Here is a 22,202-nt window from a genome sequence, read left to right on the forward strand (position 1 = left end):
CAGAGCTGGTCCCTCTGCCCGGGGCCGCTGCAGCCCCACGGCACCCGGGGCACCGTCCCCTCTCCTGCCTCGTCCTCGGCGCAGCGTGCCGGGGGACCCGCTGTGTAGTGGGAGCGTGCAAGGCCTAATGAGGGAGGAAAAGGAAAAAAGCCCGGCTGATTTACTTGACTATCAAGCTACTCAACGGTTTCCTTTCCATCACCCTCCTGCAAGCACTTGGTGACAGATGGGGACAGATTGAGTGGTTCGATGGAGTGAGGTAATATTCCACTAAATCATTCCTTCCTCTCGCTGTCAGAAAGCACCCAGACTTCAGCCCTTCCTTCTGAATCTTCCCGTGTTTCCCTCTGTGGATTTTTTTTTTAATGACAAAGCCATTTTAGCTCTACCTCTGCTGAAATTTCCAAGGGAAGCAAGCACTGGTATTTATAAGGTATGATAAAATGGGTGTTGTAAAACAGTTAGGAAAAGGAAGGGGTGAATCACTGTGAGACAGAGAGGGTTCTGGTGCTGTTTACTAGTGTTTCTGATTTCTTTTCCTCCCTGCGTGCGCGGGCTGAGCCCCAGACCCTGGTGCAGGACCCCGGCCGGGCAGGCAGCAGGCGCCCGGGCAGGTGTGCCGTGGGCAGGCATGCAGGCTCACACTGCACGTCTCACAGATGGAAGATCCGTTTTTTTTTTTTTCCCTGGATGATTTGTTCCAATGGTTAATCATCCTCACACAAAAACACAGGATTTTTTTTTTTTTTTTTTTAATGACACACCAGTAAATAACATTCAGAAACTTTAGGACGGGCTTTCTTTTCACTGGGTGATCTCTTGATTTCTGCCTACTCTACTAGGGCTGTGATGACTGCCTGAAATTAACTGGGACTTCATAGCTTCCCTGTGCCCTTGCAAGACTAGCTTTGAACTTGAAAGCCTCCTACACAAAGTGCTTTGCGCTATCAACCTGGTCACGGTAGAGGTGAAAAATGTGGCACTGAAGAAAGTGGCTTTCCGATAAATACATCCACAGTACAACCATGCATGACTCACAAGATCAAAGACAGAGTGCAAGTACTGAGGTCATTAAACATGAATAGAAATACAGAAATGCAACAGCTTGCATTAAAGGCTTAGCTTGACTTTAAAGTTAAGTGATGAAAGCTTATGTAGTCAGCGATTGTTCACCCGTGATAATGCTCTGCTCTTGCCATCAGTAGTTCTGTGCTCTACAAAGGTGAGTAAGAATAATTAATCATTTTTCAGATAAAGTACCGAGGTGTGGGGCAGTTAATGACTTGTACCAACTGAAAATAGGCTCAGAGATGCTCAGCATCATCAGCTCTAGGGAAAGTCAGAGGGCCGCAGATGTCAGGCCTGTTGGAAAATCAGCTCTTGGTCACCAGTTCTACAACCGACGGATGAGTAAGGATTTACCCCACACAAGGTTCTTCACGAATGACATGGCATCAGAGGCCACCAGCATAAAAGGAGATTTGGGGTAAGACGTCCATCAACACAGCCCCAGCCCAGCACGACTCTGCAGCAGCTTTTAAGACACCATCTTCACCGACGGTCTTTCTCTGATGGCTCCATTTCTTTGAGATGTCGTATACTTTATAATATTCTGACGCTCAAGAACACCATAGCATGGGAGATACTTCCTGGTTTGTATCACAATAGAGTTAATTGTAGCCTGTGCAGTGTTTTGAGCAACTATAAAGGAAGCTGTGCTAAAATTGAGGATTTTAGGGAACCTCTATTAGAAAACAGCCCCCCTGCCATGTTTCTAATAGTTTTTTGATTTGCAGCATAACTATCTAATAAGGTTTCTGGGGTATTCTGAAACTACACAGAATTATCTGATCTGCAGCCTAAGTTAATGAAGTGCCTTGAGATACGTAACATCGCATTCTGCCAATATGTGTCCGTTACTCTGTCCGGAGCCACTTCTCTCGGGCTGGTTTGTTGGCAGTTCTGAGCAAGGGCAGCTGCTACAGGGGAGCAAAGTGACTGTGCTTAACCGTGTGGGGCTAGTGGCAGAGGTCCAGCCAAACTCCACGCATCCTTTGCTGGGAAGGGAGGGAAAATGCCAGCTTTGCTCTCCTCTGAGCTCAGCACAACATATCCCAGGGCAGTCCCACAGCATATGGCAGAGCAGCCTTCTGGAGGTGTAGCTGTATCACATCCAGGTAGAGCCCCGGGAAAGAATTGTTGCTATCGGCCAAATTCCTGCCCTTTTTCCTCAAGGCTACCGGCTTCACACCATTCTGGGAGGCAGCTTTGTCTCCCCTGGTGCAGATCTGGTACTGGAAAACCAAATGATGACAGCTTGTGGGCGATGCATCTCCCTGCTCATCCTCCACCTCGAGCACGACCTCTGAATGAGACCTTTACCCAACAAGATAATTTGGCTGGGGCCAAATATTTCAGCCCCTTTCCTAGCAAACTCTTTCCAAATGTAACAGCAGAGCTAGAAGCACCCCACAGTACTCCAAGCGTTTAATGTTGCAAATCGGACGTCGCCATAGCTGTTACTTGTTGAGATTTCAGGCCAGTGTCATTTTTCAAGCTGGCCTGACATTTAAGTTTATGCTAAAAACTCCACTGACTTCAAGATTTGGACTGGGAGCATTTACAAGGAATGTGTTAAATACCTGGTGAGTGAGTGAAGACGCCAGCAGCAACCAAGATTTTTCCAGAGCAGCTCCCAGTGCAATTCTTCACCACAGATATGCAAAAGCAAGCGCACCGTGACCTCTGAGCCAGACTGCAGAGAATCTCTGGGGGAGATGATGTTGGTATTTCCTGTGATACTCAGCACTCGTGTTGCCCAGAATATGGAAAACTATCATACATCTGCCTGGAGGGGTATAGAGAAGCCTCAATCTATATTCTGGTCAAGCACAGGTAGATGGAAGAGCTGGGAGAGCCCCACGGCCATGCAGCTCACCAAACCCTCCTACTTTGCATTTTGGTCAGTGAGGATGGGGAGAGGAGTTCAGGCCATCCGAGTTTTTGCAAGTGAGCCCAGGACTTGCACAACAAGCTGCAATAGCTTCTCATGTGGATGCGGGAGGTAATCATCACCCAGCTCTGAGTCTCAGCCATTAGCACTTCTTGAGCAAGGCCAGCAACACTCTGGTTTTTGGATGGGCAGCTGGGGGTATGGAGGGTTACAGCTGCTCCTCACAGGTCCCAACAGCATCAGCAATGGCTCCCTGTGCTCAGCCCCTTCTCCCTAATGTTATTTCTCTTGTTTTGTTATCCTGAGCCGGCTTTCATCCTCTCTGACATCCTTTCTCTGATCTTGGTCAAAGCATTTAATCTCTGCGACCCATTTTCCCCATATGCAGACTAAAGGATGCTGTGAGAACATGCTAATGCTGTGCTTTGGAAGTGCTATTTTTTTGCCACTTTCTTATCTCTTCTCAGATGTCAGAAAGAATAGTTATCCTCTGGTGCCTCTCCAGCCCTTTCTGTTTTTTCATACTTTCTTGGTGCTCTCTCAGCCAGCAGGATAAACTTGCAAAGTGGTGTTTGTTGGTGTGCCGGCACCAAGTACCATTTCATTTTCTGCCACGTGTTGGTCCTTGATATTTAGTTTCACATTTTCTGGAATGAAGCCCTATTGTACAACATCCATCTAAACCCTGAATTAAAGCTACTGGAGTTCCTTCTCTTTTGCACTAGCGTGGCCAGGATCATAATCTGCCTGACATTACAAGTACCTAAAATATAAAATTAACTTCAAACGGCGCTGATTCTGCCCTCAGAGTACATCAGAAGTCCTGAGACAGCCCTGAAAGCTACATGCAAGCAAAAGGCAGGGTATACAGATAATCTTTTTAAACTTTTTGGTATCCTTTTGCTGTAGCCAGTGTTATTCTCAGTCATGGATGGGTCTGGTTGCCACTGATGGGTTGTAGCAAAGCATCTGTTATCTTCAGTGGCTAAGAACTAGACTTACCCATCTAGTGAGGGCATTGCCGAGATGGGGGATGCCTACGCACAGATTGGCATTCAATACAGCAGTGTGGCTAAGCTAAGTCTAAATAAAAACCATCGGGTCACCCAAAGGTGATTTTTTTTCATCCCCCGCATATATGATTGACTATACAACTTGTGCTTAATTTTTCTAGAAGTGAAAAATCTGGTCCTTGCAGCTTTTAAGGAGGTTTTAAAATAACTATTCTCTCATCTCTGTGGTTTAAATAGAATCATAACCATACTACTTATAGCTGGAAGAGAGATAGGATGCCAAAATATCAGGCATTTTTAATAGAGTAAAAGAAAGAAAACATTGGCTTTGGTACCAGCCAAGATTAGGGAAAAGAAGGCAAGATTTGAGGCAGAGATCTCAGTTCTGGGCCCCTGCATAGGAAGCTTCTTAAATTTTAAGGAAATATGATTCCACAAAAGTTGGAACCCTGCTGAAAAGACCTAACAGTAAAACAGGCATGTAAGGTATACTTGGAACACAATTCCCAGCAACAGCATTGACACCTTGCCCCTAAGTCTTTGTAATACAACTCTGCCCCATTACTCTCTAAGATTCACTAAGCTATGATCTGATATTCCATGAGGAAAATATAATTAACACTGATAACCAGCTTCTGCTGTGTCCTGAAGTTCTTGACAACTTTCCCTCTGTACCCAGATACATTTTCAAACAGCTTTGGAAATGATCATTAAGTCTCACTTTGTTTTCAAGATAGCCCATCCATGGTCACGTTTCTTAGCCCAACCCTGGCAGTATCAGTACAGCTCCATCTTCCTCCCTGCCTATCTTCTCTGCAGCTATACCAAAAGCTGAAATTGCAAACTTCTCCTTACGCGCTTCAAGAAATGTTGCCTCTCTGGTGTTCAAATCTGAGCTGGGGGTGGAAAGCAAGACGTAAAACCAAACCAGATGCCCCACCTCATTTCATTCCCTGCCTAAACCTGAAGCTGCCACCCTAGCCCTCTTCTGATCTGTCACACGCGTCCCTTCTGTGTAAGGGCAACTATTTCTCAGCTAATGTCTAACAACTTTGGACTACTCTCTACAGAAATACTCTTAGCACAGACGCAGACTTATTCATGGAAATTGAGCTTATCTCTGTCATTTTGTGTGCGACTTGCTCCAGCACTGTAATGTAAATGTTTGTAAATGTTACATGATACACCAGAAAGCAAGCCTGTCAGGGACAGCTTCCCCCGAGATGGCTAAAAACTTGTGTCAGGATCCTGCCATCAGGCTGCCGGTTAAAACACTTTCAGAGAAGTTTTTGTAGAACAATAAAGCAGGTTAAAATGCCATGCTTAATAAATGTAAATTACCTGTTAAGAATATAGTTTACCAAAGAGTAGAGTACAGTATTAACCAAGCCACCATGTCAAAAACCTGCTTTGCCAACTAAAATCAGCAATCCACAGTTCCACACTCTTTTCTACCGTTAACAGAGGAGCGATTAGCTAAAACAGAAATTTGGTTTCAGTAGACAAAGAGAATTGTGCTATTTAAACCTGTTGCCCATCATGAACTTAAGTCTTCTTAAAAATAGCTTTAGTCACTTTTATTGGTATAAACACCTAAATTGAGATCTAACAGCAAATAAGGATTGTGCTTGTCCATAATAACCTCAGCTGTGAAATCTACTCAGACACAAGACATACAACCTTCCACATACACAAGTTATTTGTCAGCAAAGCAGAATGCTGCCATTCTGAAACAATTACATACAGTAAAGGTTTTCAATATTTTATTAAAGAAAACAGTCAAAATGTACAAGTATTACCCAGGTTTGTAGATAACTTCCTATAAAGGCAGTAAAATATGAATTTCAATCTAGGTTTTAAAAACTGCTATAGTTGATTATTTTTTAAAGTTGATATTTTAAAATCACGTTTCACAAATAGTTCTGAAATATTACCAAATGAATAGTGCAACAAGAAAATTGAAATTAGTTCTACACTGTTTGCATGTCAAGCAAAAAAGTTATAAGTAACTGCTTCAAATACTCAAACCATTTGAGAATGAATGAACCCAACAGCTCCTACCAAAAACTGACTTCTGACCACATTAGGAACGTCCTCTTCTTGTTCTTCACTTAAAATCAAATAATAATAAAACAACACCTCTTGAGGTCATCAAAAATAACTTTAGTATAAAATTGTCTTGGCCCTTATCAAATATTACATGAGTAAAATTGTTAAGCCTTTATCAAAACAGACAGGAATAGGGAAACAAACAAACAAAAAAATGTCATGGCCTTAATCCATATCTGTTGGAATCATGTCTAGAAATGTTAGAATAAGCAAGACCAGAAACTCGGAGCCCTGTTTTGTTTTTAAAAACGACACAACCACAAAGAAAAACAGCTTCTTACTGCCTAAGGTTTGGGGGTGTTCTGCACAAGTACCTGTTCCCATAGACAGCAACCTGTTATGTTCTGAAGAGAGCATACGCAAAATATAGAAAAATAAATAAAATAGCTTCTTACAGCCTAAGGTTTGGGTGCTGGGCGGTGGTCTAGTATGTCCCCCACAGGTCCCACTCTCTTGAGATCATATGCAGAAACACGGAAAACCACATCCATCTTTCTCTTTTAGAAAAAGAAAAGCCCCCCTACATCCCAAAGCTCTTGAGATCGCAAAGGATGGTGCCCTGGGTGCTCTGGATGCTTTGGCAGCACGGGAAGCGGGCTCGGAGACAGACCCTGAGCTCCTTGTTGAAGATGAAGCAGAGGATGGGGTTGACCCCTGCCTGGGCAAACGTCATCCAGACGGAGGTGGTCAGGTAGACCTGGGGGATGGAGCTGGCCTTAATGAAGACCCGCAGGTAGCAGGCCACAATGTAGGGGGACCAGAGGAGCAGGAAGAGCAAGGTGATCATGTAGAACATCTTGCAGAGCCTTTTCTCCATCTTAAACTCCTCCAGCACCAGCAGCCTCTTGATCTGGCTGTGGGTGGCCTGCCTTATGCCCACGAGGGTGGGCGGTGTGGGCCCCCTGCCGAAGCCGGCCGTCCAGTTTGCGGCCGCTTGGCCGGTGGCTCCCGGCCCGTGGAAGGTCCAGTTCTGGCTGATGGCCGGTACCAGCTGGGCCGGCTTCATCTTGCGGTGGCCGTGGATGAAGAAGAGCAGCTTGATGTAGACCAGGTGGGTGGCGGCGATGACGGCCGCCAGCATGAGCATGAAGCCCAGCGTGTCGTTGGCCTTGACGTAGCGGTGCTCGAAGATGCACTGCTCCTCCTCCCGGATGAACTTGTAGGTGCCCACGTCGAAGACGGGGGGGAAGGCCATGGCCATGGAGAGGGTCCACACCATGCACACCACGGCCAGGCAGGTCCAGCCCGTCATGCGCTTGGCGTAGAAGCGGTGGTGGGCGATGGCCATGTAGCGCGTCACCCCCACGCAGAAGAGCAGGAAGGCGGCGTGGAAGCAGAAGAGGACGGCCAGGAAGGCCAGCACCTTGCAGCTGAGGGGCCCGTGGGGCCAGGCGGCCCCGCTGCGCACCGACAGCATGACGAAGGGGAAGCAGGCCAGCGAGCGGAGCCCGTCGGCCAGGCAGAGGTCCAGCAGCAGGTAGTACGGGGCGCGGTGCAGGTGCCGGTCCTTGAGGATGAGCCAGGCGAAGAGCACGTTGCCCGCCAGGCTCACGCAAAGGATCAAGCCCAAGGTAGCCAGCTTCAGCCCGGAGGCGCTCAGCAGGCCGCCGGCGCTGGGCAGGTGCGGGCTGCTGCTGCTCCCCAGCTCGCTGCTGTTCGCCATCGGGTCCTTCCTCCTCCTCCTCCTCCTCCTCCTCCTCCTCCTCGGCGCCGCCGCGCAGGCAGGGCCGGGGTCTCAGCGCCGCGGCAGCGTGCCGGGGCCGAGGGCCGCGCCGCCCGGCGCCCCCATCCCCGCCGCCGCCGCCGTCCTCCCCCCGCCGCCGCCAACGCCGCCGCCGCCGCCGCCCCGGCCGCTCCGGCGACGCGGGGCGCTGCTGCTGCCGCCGCCGCCGCCGCCGCCGCTCTCCCCGCGGGCCATGCGGATCCCCCGCCCCGCGGCCGCGCTACGGCCGCGCCCGCCGCCGCCCCATGGGGATGCGCTGGGGGAATTGGGGGGGAACGAGGAGCGGAGCAGCGCGGAGCCACCCCCCCCCCCCCCCTTACCGCCGGCGAGCTGCTCCTCCGCGCCGGGCGAGGGGGCCGGGCGAGCCTGCGCACAGCGGCGGCGGGCTCTGCCCAGCTCCCGCCGAGGACAATGGGGTAAATCCCCCTCCCTCCTTCTTCCCGTCCTTCCCTTCCCTCCTCCTCCTCCTCCTCCTTCCCTCCGCCCTGCCTCCGCCCCGCGCAGCCCGGCCCCTTGCGGAGCGCGGGGCTGAGTCACTCGCGCAGCGGCGCGGAGCGGCGCGGAGGTCCCGCTGCCGCAGCGGGGTTTTGGGAAGGGGGGGGGCGGTAGCGAGATATGGGGCTCGGAGGTATGCGGGGTGAGGGTGGGCATCCCTGCGGCGCTGCTGCGGGTCGTAGGCGATGGATGGATGGAGCCGTCTGCACGGCCCGGGTGTGGGCGTACGGCCGTGCACACCCGTGTTGGTGCGTAGCGCGTGGATCTCTCGATCCGGTGGATCCGTGCAGCGGTGGCACACCTGTGGCACGCTCACCGATGCGCTTTTGCTAGATTTAGCCCTGCTGAACGGCCATTGAACGCTCGCTCTTTCTGCACGCAGGGGAGGCAAGTCCGGGAGCGCCTGTTGCAGCAGATTGTCCGGGCACGCCGTCCCTTGCTGGGGAAGGAGCTTTGCGGCGAGCTCGCGTGGAAGAGTGTTTCAGCGTGAACGTCAAGGAAAAGCTGCCTCTGCAAGTCAGGAGCCTGACATTTGGGGCCTGACTGGGGTTCCCAAGAACGGGAGGGGAGCTGGCAAAATGTCCCTAACCCACGTGGATGCTTTCTGCGTTTCTGCTTTGTGCAGGGGCTTACCACCTCCCACGCTCAGCTGCACAGGGTCGGGCAGGTTTTTGTGAGCTGGGTAAAACACCTTTGGCCTGGCTAGCACAAAGCTTCCGCTGATGCACCCGTACTGTTGGTGCGGGTTTATAACGGGCAGTTTAATTAATGTAGGCCAGGGAGGAGCAGATCCTTGTCCTCTCTCTCCCGCTTTGCCATCCGTGTGTATGTAGGGCAAGGCCTCTCTGTGCGCCTTGTAAGGCACGCACCACCGCGCGGCCCTGGGCTCGCTGGAGATGCTAATGCAATTATCGTACTATTACTGAGTTTCCTTCATGGCCTCTTGTGAAGGACACGTCTGAAATCCTTTTTGAGCATTCTATTAAAAGCCATCAGTAAATTCAGCGTTATTCCAGAAACGATAGCAATTAAATTGCCTGCATCAGCCCCAAAAGCGGATGTCGGTGGAGCAGCTTTTGAGCGCATCTTTCTGGCTGGTTTCAGAAAGTCTCGCTGCGTGTGGCGGGGGGCAGGCACCGACCTCGATCATGCCACCAGACATCCAGAGCAGCTCTGCTGAACTCCTGGCATTTAAACAGCGGTGGCACCAAAACCAGACTTTGGCCCAAAGACGTGTTGAGGGCAACCTGTATCACATGCAGGATTTCATTTGCCCGTGGATCTGGTTTGTATCTGTTATTTATTGCTAGTGTTGGGAGAGCAAAGAAATCCTGAGAGGAAAAAAAAAAAGCGGCAGATAATTGAGACTGCTTTTTGCTTCCTACCAGTACATCTAAGCTGTTTTCAGTTGTTAGGTTTCTCATTTGCACCGAAGTTTTACTGCGACAGAGAATTGCCCACGGGTTGTTCAGTGCTTTGTGCAATTTTCAAGGCGTTTCTCACATTCGTGCGGTGACTTGAGCACTGGGTGCGTGATGTCCCCTCGGCAGCCCCAGCACCAGCGTCGGGAGCAATGTCTTTCTGGAGGAGCTGGGGACACCTTGGTGCCTCGCTTGCCCCCGGTGCAATGCGGGTCCATGTTAACAACTTCTCCCATGGCGGGGTGCCAGCAGCCAAAGCGCTTTGCCAAGCACGAGTCCGAGGATCGGTTGTCCTTGCGGGTGCGTGGCTTTTCAGAGGACCAGAGGAGACCTCATGGTCCGTGTTAGCTCTCTGATCTCTGCCATCAAGTGAGCAAAAGGGAGTAACACACCTGCTTCCCTCCTCTGTGCCTGCGGGTAGGGTTTCTCCTCTCCCTGAATGCTCGCCAGCGCAGCTGAGCTGGCTCAGGAGCTGCCGTAATTCACTGCTATCTTGCCAGGCCAGCAGCAAGTTGCTAGCTCATCTTTCTCCCACCTGTAGCGAGGGGAGAGCCGGCAGGGAATGGTGTTTCATCCATCTTCCCAGGCCTGCTCCTCTGATGGAGCTCTGTAGTGCTATAGGCAGTGTGAGCCAGGAATTTGGGGCCAGCTTCCTTGCGAGGCTGGCCGAGAGGCATGATGCTAAATGAAACAGCCAAAAGCAATGGATAAAATAAGGGGCAGGTGGGGGGGGGTCATACAGTCTTCATACAAGCAGGGTCCTTGCCTCCCAAAGGGGCTGGCGTGGGGTTAGACCCGCCAGGCTAACTCTGCCTGTTACACTCCAGCCCTTGTTCTGATTTCCCTACAGGGGAAGAGCCCTCCCTGCCCCATGCAGGCATGCCTGCACCTTGGGGTGCTTCACCTCTTCTTTGCATCAGACCCGTCAGGTTCAACCAAGTTCCTTGCCCAGGCTGGGTCTCAGTTTGGACATTAGGACGGTGCCACGTTTACAGTATTTGACTAAAAAATGAGAAATGGGGTATTTTGTAGCCCCTTTGCTTTTGCAGAGCTGCTCGAGGAGCTCTTCCAGGTTGCAGGGACTGCGGTGCCTGGGGAGGTGTCCAACGCTAAGAGTCAAAAGGAGCAGCAAGGACTGCCCTGACATCCCCACAGCGAAGCCTTCGCCCTTGGCGCTGCTCGGCTCTGCGGTGCGCTGACGGGCGTCCAGCCCCCGGCTGAGCGGGAGCACCTTTGTGCACGGGTGTACTCCTGGACACGGCACGGCACTGAAACGCTGGGCTCCTACCTCTGGTGCCCAGGCAGGGGCTGAAAACACTGGGTGTATTTTGATTTGGGCATAGCCAAACAAAAGCCAGATCCATCACAGCAGCCATGGGGAACAGGTAATTTCCAGAGATTGTAATGAGTGTGTTAAGCTATTTCCCTTTCTCACTATAATCACTTTCACAAAACAGGTTTAATGAAGAGCTATTCTCTGCTTACAAAATGGTGCTGCACAGGCTAGATGGGCTTCTCTGACCTTTCAATGTGCTTTACTTGAATTGGCTGCCTCTTCATGTTCTCTGCTCACTGCCTTGAACGGGAAAGACAGCTGAAATACAGACTCTTACAGCAAGTACTGTGGCACATTGCTGCCTTTCCACCAGTCACTGGTATTCTTCCTGAAACCATAGCTATTTATTATTGGTGGAGGTATTTGTGTTCTTGTGTCTGGGAGCTCTGCATAACGTTTCTGGAAAGAAAAGTGACCTGTATCTGTGGTACTACTGTAGTAGAAATCAGTGTTATCTCTGGTGTAACATAAGGGAAGAAGTAGGAAATGTCTGGACGTGCCTGAGGGACAAACCCAGACCCCTCCGTGGCTGAGACGCCAGCGGCAAGCAGGACAGGTGAGAGCAGTCAGCCAAAACAATTTTGCCGTCACAGATAATTCAGGCAAGGAAAAGTTTTCAGGCTTGGTAATCAAGGAGATGGAAAGGTCAGTCTGGAGCAGAAAGGGATAACGGAGGCTTGAGTCGGATGCTGGCACAAGAAAAGTTTGGGTCCTCCTTCCCAGCTTCCTGTAATTCCCAGACAGCTGTCCGGATGACATTCGTTATTTGTGTTATCTTTGCACCTAACGGAGTGAGTCAGGGACCAGGGTGCTACATAAGCAAAACAAAAAGCTGTCCCTTTGCCAAGGGAACTTAAAATCCAACCGTGAGATGGGAGAGAGAGCCGATAGGAACCCTGGAGAAGGGGGAGGACGAGTGAACAGCAAGGCTGCAGCGTAGGGAATGGCATCGGTGCAACCGCGGCTATCACTCATCCCTGCAGAGAGAGGAGGGAGTGCAAGGAGCTAATGAGGTGGGTTTGTGGGTGTTTGCAAGGATTATGATAATACTTTGTGACAACAACAGAACAGAAGATGACACATTAAGGTAATGTTTGGGCACCGGCTAACATGCAAACAGCGTGAGAAGTTTTAAGTCTGCAAAATTTACAGTGCTACCCAAAATAACTGCTTTGCACAGGAGTCATGCTTGCCCTCTGTAATCGGGGCACAGCCATGGTACATGCTAGTGAAATGAAGACAGATTTAAACCAACGCTGGGAAACCCCTACCCTACCTCTTGCTTGCAGAGGGCCCAGATGTCAGGTTGGGGATGGGGAACTGGGGACTGCCATCACCCTGGGAAGATGCATGGGTGGGCAAGCAGAGGCCAGATCTGTGCCCAGCAAAACACCAATGAAGCAGTTTGGGTGTGGTTTTGTTCACAGAAGTATTAGCACAGTCGTGCAAAATGTACAGATGACACCAAAGTGGATGAGAGTATTAATGTCACTGCTGAATCCTGATTTCCTGGATGGCAGCAGAGGATCTGCAGGCAAACAGTCACATAGCTGCATCTATCTGGCAGAGAGGTATCTGACAGCTAGCTATCACATTTTTCAAGGGCTTATTCCTAGCTGTTTAATACTTCATATGCTCTCTTGGGGAGGGAGGAGAGAAGAACGGAGGAGTATATTTGGCACAGCAGGGAAGTGGACTCGGGTCTTTTCCATCCCTTAGTGCTGTGCTGTTGCAGAGGGAGAGAAAGCCTCCTTCCACAGCGGTACTAATCCTCCTCCACAGTGAGCTGAACGTTTTGAACTTGAACAACTCCTCTCATTTTTCCCCCATGTGATTGTGAGTCAGGCTGAGCTTCTCTATTCTTCTCCATAATTGAGTAGGAGATTATTTTGACTGGAAATAACCAGACACAGGTATCATGGCTGTGAATGCCTCCATGCATGCCACTTGCTAAAAGTTCTGTAGCCTTCTGCAAAGGGAGCTGGTCTTTAAAGACTTTGCTCAATGGAGAGGGAAGAAAAGCAGAGGGGAAAAATAGCTCCTTCCTGCTCACTTCTATCACTGGCTCTGCTAAACTTAACCCGCTGAATTGTCGGTGACATGCTGTTCTTCAGAAGCAGCTCTTTTGAGGAAGAGCTCCCCTGTGACATGGGGAACATCCACAGCGAGACAGGAAATATCCCTGACATTATGGCTTTCTACATCATGTAGTAGCCGTGATCCAGTCCCATGGACATGCTGAGAAAGTTACGAAAAGCCATTCCTCTCAAATCTCCAGGGAAGCTCTCCAGGCACAGATTTTCCTGTTCCTTCTCTTCTTCTCTCCGTAGTTCCCTCTCACGGGATCTAGACCATCTGCTTGGGCTGCACTTCCCACCCCTCTGCCCTGGAGGCAGTGAGTGACCGGAGGAGCACAGGGCAAGGGAGAAGTGGATGCGGCGTGAGGCTGTGTCAGGGTGCGTGGCTTCCTCCGCTGCCGTGGCCGCTGATGCTGTAAGACACCATGCCCTGCCCGTTTCGGCTCTCGGTGGGTACCAGGGAGCTGGGTGCAGCTCCTCCTCGGGGCTGAGTTTTAGCTACGCGCTCTCCTCCTAGCAAAGCCGGATACTAAGGAGCATTTCACAGGATCAGGCTTTCTCCAGTTTGTACGTAAGTGGGATTGCTTCAGGCTATTGAACCAGCCTGCTGCAGACTCGCCAACCCCAGAAGTTTTATCTGTGCTGTAGCAACCTCAAGCCGCTGCTGTTCTGCTTGTGTATCTAATGTCTCAGCTGCTTACTGAGGAGCTAATGAGCTTTTGGAGATACATGGGTGCTATAAACTCCTTAGGCCGGAGATAAGCAGCTTATTGCCTTTAGGAGCACTGCCAGCCCTTGGCTCTGCCGCTGTGGTGCTTCTCAGGCCCCAAGTTCTTCATTAGCAGGAAGGGTTATAACATGTTGCAATAAATAAGTGTATTCCTAATTACATGCATACACACATGTGCTGCTGCCATCTCCACAGACTGAGGTAAAACCTGGCAGCGGGAGAAACAGGCACCAACAGGCTTTACACGCTGTGTTGTCACGTCTCCCTGCACGACTGACTGCAACCCTCGCAAACTGCCTTCTCTGCACGGGGGCTGCCCCATCTCGTCAGTGCGGGGTGAAACCACCACCCTCGTCATGGTGAAATAGCCTTCAGCACCCAAAAGCAAACTCGCCGTGGACAGCGTGGGCAGCTTCAGAACAAAAGGTGGCTGTTTTGATGATGAAACAACTTATTTCCATTGCTATCCTTTTTCTGCTTTTGGATAGAACTACTATGAACACCTGTCACTAGCTAAAATAAGAGGTAATGCACAACTGAAAGTTCATTTTCAAAGTCACTGTGAAAGCAGGTTTTTACTTCCTTGGTATGAATTCAGCCCTTGCTGTTTTCCACTCGCTGTCTACAGTGTCTGCCATCAAAAGCAATCCTGCTGCAGCTGGTCAACAGGCTGCAGTTGCTTACTAAAGGCTAAAGAGAGCCTTCAGATAAAATCTTCTTGGTTAGTCAAAGCATCTTCATCTTATTGTGTATTTCACTTCCCCCCCGACTTTTACATATTACCCAGCAATGTAAAAACCTTCAATGTGACTAAAACTGTGAGATTTAACAGTATCAGAGAGTCTATGAACACTAGTTGAATGCTAAATTCTTAGTTAAATGGGCGTTGTTTGTTTAGCTAAAGCCCTTGCCAGGGTGTTGGAATGGGATGATAATCCAGCAGCGTATTCCCGTAACAGGAGCAGCGGTTCGGAGGTCAGCTCAAGGCTCTCCACCACTGCTGAAGCAGTACAGACAGTTCAGCATCATGTCTGGAATTCAAATCAAGCCATCACCAGATTCATGTTCAAGGGCTGAAAGTCGCTAACTAACCCTTCTGTATTTAAATTACTTATTCAACAAAGGCGTCCTCTTGTCATTTAATTTTGAACTATAGAAATAGCATGTAAAAAGGTTTTGCAGTTTAGAAGTGTTTGTGGGTCTCAACCAAATTTGTAGGCTAAAAGTAAAGTGTGAGAAACATTTTTTACCATGCTATCCTATCAATTGAGCTTTTAAGGCAGGCTGATGAAAAGGAATCTATTATTTTAATAGCGTTTTCTCTCTGGTAAAAGGTCTTGCTAACTTACTGAAGCAGAGCTTGAAATAACAGATAAAAACTGTCAGAAAAGCTCTGATGTAGTTTGGAGCTGAGTGAAAATTGTGACCAAAATCTGAGCCTGATCAAACCCTGAGTTAAATGCCAAAATGCCCCAGGATTCCTCGGATCATCATGCAAGCTGTTAAGGATAACAAACAGCTTATTTGTTTGGGGTTGGGTTGGTTTGTTTCTTAGTTGTTCCTTTTGTGCAAAGGGTTTTTCTTTGGGAGGATTAGGTGGTTTCATTTTTTATTTATTTGGCCTTTTGCTCTTGTATTTTACCTAATAAAGTTCACTTCAGTGATGCAGGGCTGATGAGGGAAAACCTCCCAGAGCTGTGTTAAACCTGAAGTCTTCATACCTGAGAGGAGCAGGGTATGGGCTTTTGGTAAGAGCCAACAGGATTTCACATTGTTTGTGATGTTGAAAAAAATGGTTGTGGTTATATGCATTGGTTATATGCATCATACAAAAGCCTTGTCAAAAGCCTCTATATATCGTTTGAGTGCCAATTGAATTACCTTTACAATAAGGACATGATGACTGGGAGGATTGCGGAGAGCTGTATGATTTTCATCCATGCAATGCTTGAGCCCAGCCTGGGAAACAAACCTCATCTGCCAAGTCCTGTAGGGCCATTTCCAGCTTTTCTTGAAGGAGAGACCCAGCTCTACTACTAATAAATAAAGTGGGAATTTTGACACTGATTTGAAAGGGAGCTAAACTGAGCTCCATGAAAGGGGAGCACTAGCATGCAATGCTGCTTTTCTTTTTTTCATATTAATGTAACTAATTAAATGTTTGTATTTTTTTAAGCACTAACTGGGTTTTGATGGTCGTTTAGAGACTTTGAGAAAGTCAATAATTGTGATGAAATAAGACTGTAGACGCCAGAACAAAGTCCACATGAAATCCGTGATGTTGCTAGGATACAGCTATTAGTATTTTCAGTTGGCTGGGGTATTTTTTTGGTGTGGTTTTTTTAATAGAGTCGGCCTAACCTCCCTTACAAACAGTAGAAGAATACGTGACTGCCTGATCCCATTTACGTGATGCTCCTTCAATTTACAGTAATGAAGCCAAACTTGACCGATCAGTTGCAGCCGCTTTTATTTGTGAAGAAGAAACACAGAGAGTAATTTTGACCTGAGCTAGAGGGAGCACATTTTATCTGAATCTTGATTTTTTTTTTTAAAAAATGATGTGCAGGGTTTTCTCCCTGTGGGTGTTATATTGCTGAAGTCAGTCTCCCTCTAGTGGTTTATTTCCAGAGGGGCCCTTGGCTTTACTGACTTGGACGGGTACCAAATTTGATAGAGTGTGATGGCAGAAAGTTGAACGGCCCCTATGAGCTGAACTGTAAAGCATCATTGAGCTCATAATTTTTAAGAGATAGGCATAAAACCTATACAAATATTATTTTCTGCGGTTTTTATATTTTAGAATTTAGTTATTGTTTACAGTATCAATAGTAGATGAGGCTTTCCGTCCCAGGCTTACTCTGTGGTACAGGCTAACATGGTTTGCTCGGTGTGTAGGATGTGACTCTTGCACATTGTTTCCTTCAGATGTATACTGGGATGCCTGTAAAAAAAAAGATCAGCATTTAAGCTCATATTCCACATCAAAGCCAATGCCAGATGTGGTGCCAATAACATTCTTTTTGATTTAGTATAGCACAGAATAGCATTGTGGATGGTGCTATTTTGGGATCCCCATGTTTGGGGAAGCAATATCTAAGTGAAACACTCTGCAGATATTTTACTGGGAAATAAGGAACAGCAAGCTGTTTGGAGTTTGTTTCCAAGATATAACTTAGATTTGAGGTCTGACAGGTTTCTTCCATTTATGCCCCTGACCCCACCTTTGCTGGGCATCTCTTTCTTTAGCAAATAAGATAGCTCCAGTGCCTTACAAGCGTGGAGAATGGGAAGGGGGAGGGATGAAGGTAGAAGCCTAGTATCCAAAGCTGAGTAAGAAATTCAAGTCTCCTAATACCCGATGCATGGACTGGATGCTGAGTTAAGCCATCCCCAAAGATGGCTAGGTAAATAATAAAGATCTAATGTAAAGCATATTGAAGTCAATACATGCCTTTACTTAACTGAAAAGGGCTTTGGATGAGGCTCAGCCTTCCTTCACAAGTGATGGTAACCCAAGAGAGCTGTGATTCTGCAATGCATCAAGGATCCTGGAAAGACTGATGTCTTCCCAGCTAGTACACTAATGTGAGGTCGCTAGAGGACTGGTACTGCCTTCTTCATGTTCACATCTGGCAGAAGTCTGTCCTGTGATTTGCTTTTTCATATACCAGAGGAGCTATTTGGCTTTGGGTTTTCCTTTATAAACTGTAATAGAGAGAAAGCTTGGAGAAATTTAGGATCACCTGCCCCAGAAGTTAGCAAGCTCCCATTCCATTCTCACAGGCCCCTGGACCCGGAGGTTGTGAGATGCCGTTGCCTTCCCGTGAAGCCTTTTACAGTATGTCCAGTTATGTAACAACTTGAAGGGTAAGCCTTTACTTTTGTTTGACTTTTACTTAATGCTCGGCTTCTATTGGGCAATCAGGAATCTTGATCCCTTGGGAGACTGCTTAAAACACTTTCTTTTGGACGCTGCTCTGTAAAAGCTGCACAGCAGTTCCCATGACAGTGATTTTGGAGCCAATTTTGTCTTTCATTTTTGTTTTCACTTTTCAGGCTGAAGTTTCCACACAGTGTCCTGGCCAAAGCCGATCTGATTTTGGTTTATAGCTTGAGCAAGAACTATTCTGTTATTTTTTTTTAAATATAAAAAATATGCATTTACTCCTAGCATGTGGGACAAAATTCTTGTGCTTTTTAACAGCTCCACAGCTAAAAAAGCAGTTGTACAAATTCAGTATGCACATGGTCCTCTCTGAGATTTGTTCTAGCATCACTCACAGACAGAAAGTTAATAGGAGTCCTATGTTTACAAGGAGGTCATGGACACTTACGAGATGCCCATGAAGGCATGAACTGGCTTTACTTTTATGTAATTGTACAGATTTTTATTTTTTTTTTTAGACACTCACAATGCATATGTAGAAACTTTTTCAGTAAGGAAGGAAAGGATCTAGTTGAACCGCACTTCCTTTTGGACTAGTGAACAGTTATGCCAATTGTACAAGCTAAGGAAAGGTTTCTCTGCTTGTTTGACTTTGGTAGGTTCATGCATTTGAAGGACGACTTCAGCAAACAGGAGCTTGCAGGAACCAGCTGTGTGAGGAGCCTCTCCCACAGAGCAGTGCTTGGTACTGTGCGGGAAACCTTCTGTCCCAGGCAGGGCTGGACTCAAGCCTGCGAGAAAAACAGGCACGGCGAGCCAGTTTGTTTTTAACAAAACAAAGTTATGCAGTATCATTTAGTTCTGACATGTTCCCACTATGCAGCAAATGAAGAACTCACTAAATACAGCATATCTCTGGCCATATCATTTGAATATAACTTGTTTCCATGACAACCTCTGCTTAACAGCTTGGCTGATATGAAATCATTCCTAGATGAGGGAGCTTTTGCCAAAAGCATTGGGATTCAACAATTTAATACCACGTTTTAGCTTTTAAAAAACATTTATTTAAGCCACTGGAAGCAAATATCAAATAAAATCCCTTCAACCTCACCTCTGCTTCGGCTCTCGGTTGATCAGTTTATCTTCCTGGGAACCTCTCAGAAGCAGCTCTTGTGTTACTTAATATGCTTCTGAAGTCCCAGGCAGTGTTTCAAGAGCAAGTGATCGTGACACCAGCGTTTGGTAGAGAAATCACATTTCATGGCTGTTGGCTCAGCCTGCGAGGCAGCGGGGCAGCAGCTGGGCACAGCAGCCAAGGCTTGTGCTCGAGCCATCCCTCAGGTCCGGGAAGGTTTATGCTCCAACTAGCTCTGCCTTGGAGTTAAAAAGAGGAGCTTTGGCTGGAGAGAGGTCTAGCCCAACATTCCACACGGTTCATTTTGTGTCAGGAGCACTGAACAAACAAACCCAGGTTATTTGTTAGATGTTTTCTAAGGTGCAGTACCTGTTGCCTCAGAAATAGCTGTGGAACGCTTCCAGGGTGCAAATGCAATATGACTGCTCATATGGTGCTTGTTCCCTTCCTCCCTTCCAGGTGCTACATTGCATTGGAATATAGCTAAAATAAGCCTAATGCTTTCCTAATATTTCTCACGTATGCAGGCATTGCTGTTGCCACAGTGATGGTACACAGCTGTCAGTGGGAGAAAGGATGGTCCTGAAGGTTTTAAGAGGCAGTCCGCCCCTTCAAACTGCCATTGCTTTATATCGCGGGGATTCCCTGCACTAGCTGGGAGCAGGGGCTATGGGAAAAGCTACCAGAACAGGCAAATAACCTTTCAAGCACATGTAACATACCCATTGCTGTCAAGATTTTGGGATCAGCAAGGATTATAAGAGTAGGGATTTAAATCTCAGGTAAAACCATGGAAAGAGTTATGAGGTATTCCTTGTTTCTTCTGGCTGTAACATGCCTGCTTCAGCTCTAATTAGCCCAGTGTGGAGGGACTTGGGCCTTTGCTGTGGCAAAGAGGTTCAGGTGCCTGAAAGTGGGTGCAGACAAGCAGTACGAGGAGCACAGAATGGGGCAGAACAGTATTTCTCACTCCAGGTTTTTTGGTTTGTTTTTTTTTCTCCCCAGTTGTTACCTGGGAAAATTTCAGCTGTTACCCTTCTGTAATCAGCTGAGCTGATCTACCAGCTGACTCCTGCTCTTGGCCAGAGTCCTGCTTTATAAGGCCTTAGCAGAAAATTGCCTGTTTTCCTGGAGAACTCTGCAAGCAAAAGGAGGATGTGGCTGGGAGAAGGTGTAAGGAATGGAGCCAGAAGCCCCTTCTACGTGGTGAGCTTTAAGCAACTCATCTCACCTTTGCACCATCTTGTAGCACGGGACTGCACCATAACGCGGTTTGTTTATGGTAAATCTGCTTGAGAAGGTACAAAGGCACAAGAGCTGGCATCACCAGGGTTTCTTTTAAAAGGAGCCTTCCAGATATATGGCAAATATCAACAAAACACATTTTTAATTAGAGCCCTATAACTATCTCTCTGATAATGCTAATAATTTCCTGGGATTTTTAATCTCTGAACTGATTTCATTCAAGGTGTGCTGGCAGCGTGATGTGGCTAAGCAGAATCAGAATGCTGTTCTTGTGATTGTTTTTCCTTGTGAGATCCATCTCAGGAGACTCGTTTTTGCCTCTGTGTCACGACTTCTGAGAAATCTCTGTAGGCAAAAGATGCGCTAATTCAATACATCCTGTGATTGCCCTTCCTCCACAGCCAGATTAATTTACTGTTAGTTGAGATTCCCACAGCATACCTTGTGCCACTGTGAAGCCTGGCATTTACCCATGTAAACAAGAAATAAAGGGAGGCTTTACATGTCTCATTTGGAATAATGATGCAGACTCTACTGCCTGGTACTCACTCCATGTCTCGGAGGTGTGGGGGTTGTACTTCTATATTGTTTCTTGTAGCTCAGATTTTTTATAACAGAGTAATTTTTTTTTCGACCTGAGCTACAGTGTTTTAAACGACGAGCAGCGCTCTGATAATGGAATCTGGGGGTTTTCACTGAAGCCTGTAGTTCCCATGCAGGTGCTGGATACAAAGTTAGTTTTTGCAGTACAGTCTAGTGGGTTAGGCCTTATTTCCAGAGTGATTCTGCTGCATATCTGAGATTTAATATGTTGTTGGCAACCTCAGCAGAGAACACCAAAAATGTATTAGGTGTGGAGACTATTAGTGGCAGTCACGGAGGCAAGATGTGGCCCTTTAGGGCTGTAAGAAATTAGCACTCTCCTCCTCTCCTCCTGTCTTTTCCAGCTCTTCTGAGACAATCTGTGCCTAGATATAGCCATTTATTGCGGGGTTTTTTTTCAGGATTAACATTTTTGGTGGGCTCACCATTAAAATAGAGAGAAAACGCTTGGAGTGGGCATAGCAATGAATTTTTAGATTCCAAGCTCTCCCAAACGGTCATTATCTTGCCTTCTATTTAAAGACGAGTAAATTAAATTGCGAGAGATGGTGCAACTGGTTTTGCAGATCTTATTTAATTTGGCTTAGCAGTTAGCATTTTCCATCTGCGCAACATAATCATTAACTTTTTTGTTTCTTCATTGTCACTGTACAGACTGCTTTTTACGGGTGATCTCTGCCCTTTCTTACTGTTAGATTTTTTTATTTCTTTAAAGGAGTGTGTCTTTATTGATTTTTCTTTTGGGATGCAGTATATATAAAATTATTCATCCCACTAAATGTGCTTGCAAGGAAACCTCTGTGATTCATGGTCTTTGATCCTGCTGTGGGTGTTTAACTTTACTACTGTGCATAGTCCCGCTGGGGAGAATCTTAATTTAAGAAATACTATTATAAAATAACGTGAGGTCTTTAGCACGTGTCTAATGCCGGATTATGAGGAGCATCTCCCTATAAAACCAAGCGTGTAAATTAACTGGGCTGTAGAGAAGATGAGAAAACAGATAAATCATCCCCCGCCACCCCAAGGCTGGAAAGGTTCTCGTCTCATCCACGGCCAGTTTGCACGGTACTCATCCCTCTGTTTCGTGAACGCGCAAGGGTCTCGTGTCCTAAAAAGTGGATTTTTTTCCAGAGAGATTTAGTTTTCCGGTCAGCATTGCCAAGCCGGACTGAGCACGAAGGTCGTTTTCTTCAGAAAGGCGGCCCCAGAGGCTCTGAGGTGAGGTGCGGGTACGGGCAGGGAAGGGGCCGCCCTGCCCGCCCAAACCCCTCACGGCCGCGGGCCCTCGGGGGCTTCCCCCTCCGGAGGGACGGACACCTGCCCGGGGGCGGCTGCCTGTGCTGGGCCTCGGCCCTTTCCTGGAGCCCCCGGGTGGGCCCCGGCCGTGCCCACCGCCGTGCCTCCCTCACCCCTCCGCCCGTCCTTCCCGCCTCCCGCTCCCCTCTCACGGCTTCCCGCCGCCTCAT

The 22,202-nt window shown here is 47.9% G+C and overlaps 1 protein-coding gene across 1 annotated transcript; it reads right to left on the bottom strand.

Annotated features, from left to right (window-relative positions):
* Positions 1-5,371: 5,371 nt before the first annotated feature.
* Positions 5,372-8,238, bottom strand: GPR27 (G protein-coupled receptor 27). Its single transcript, XM_075053610.1, has one exon. The coding sequence runs from the start codon at positions 7,736-7,738 to the stop codon at positions 6,596-6,598; it is 1,143 nt and encodes a 380-aa protein (XP_074909711.1). The 5' UTR covers positions 7,739-8,238; the 3' UTR covers positions 5,372-6,595.
* Between the last annotated feature and the right edge of the window lie 13,964 nt (positions 8,239-22,202).

This window comes from Buteo buteo, chromosome 21 (genome assembly GCF_964188355.1).
Source record: "Buteo buteo chromosome 21, bButBut1.hap1.1, whole genome shotgun sequence".
NCBI lineage: Eukaryota > Metazoa > Chordata > Aves > Accipitriformes > Accipitridae > Buteo > Buteo buteo.

Bases quoted from the DNA above. Each gene is read 5' to 3' on its own strand.
- GPR27 (XM_075053610.1), bottom strand. From the start codon at position 7,738: ATGGCGAACAGCAGCGAGCTGGGGAGCAGCAGCAGCCCGCACCTGCCC.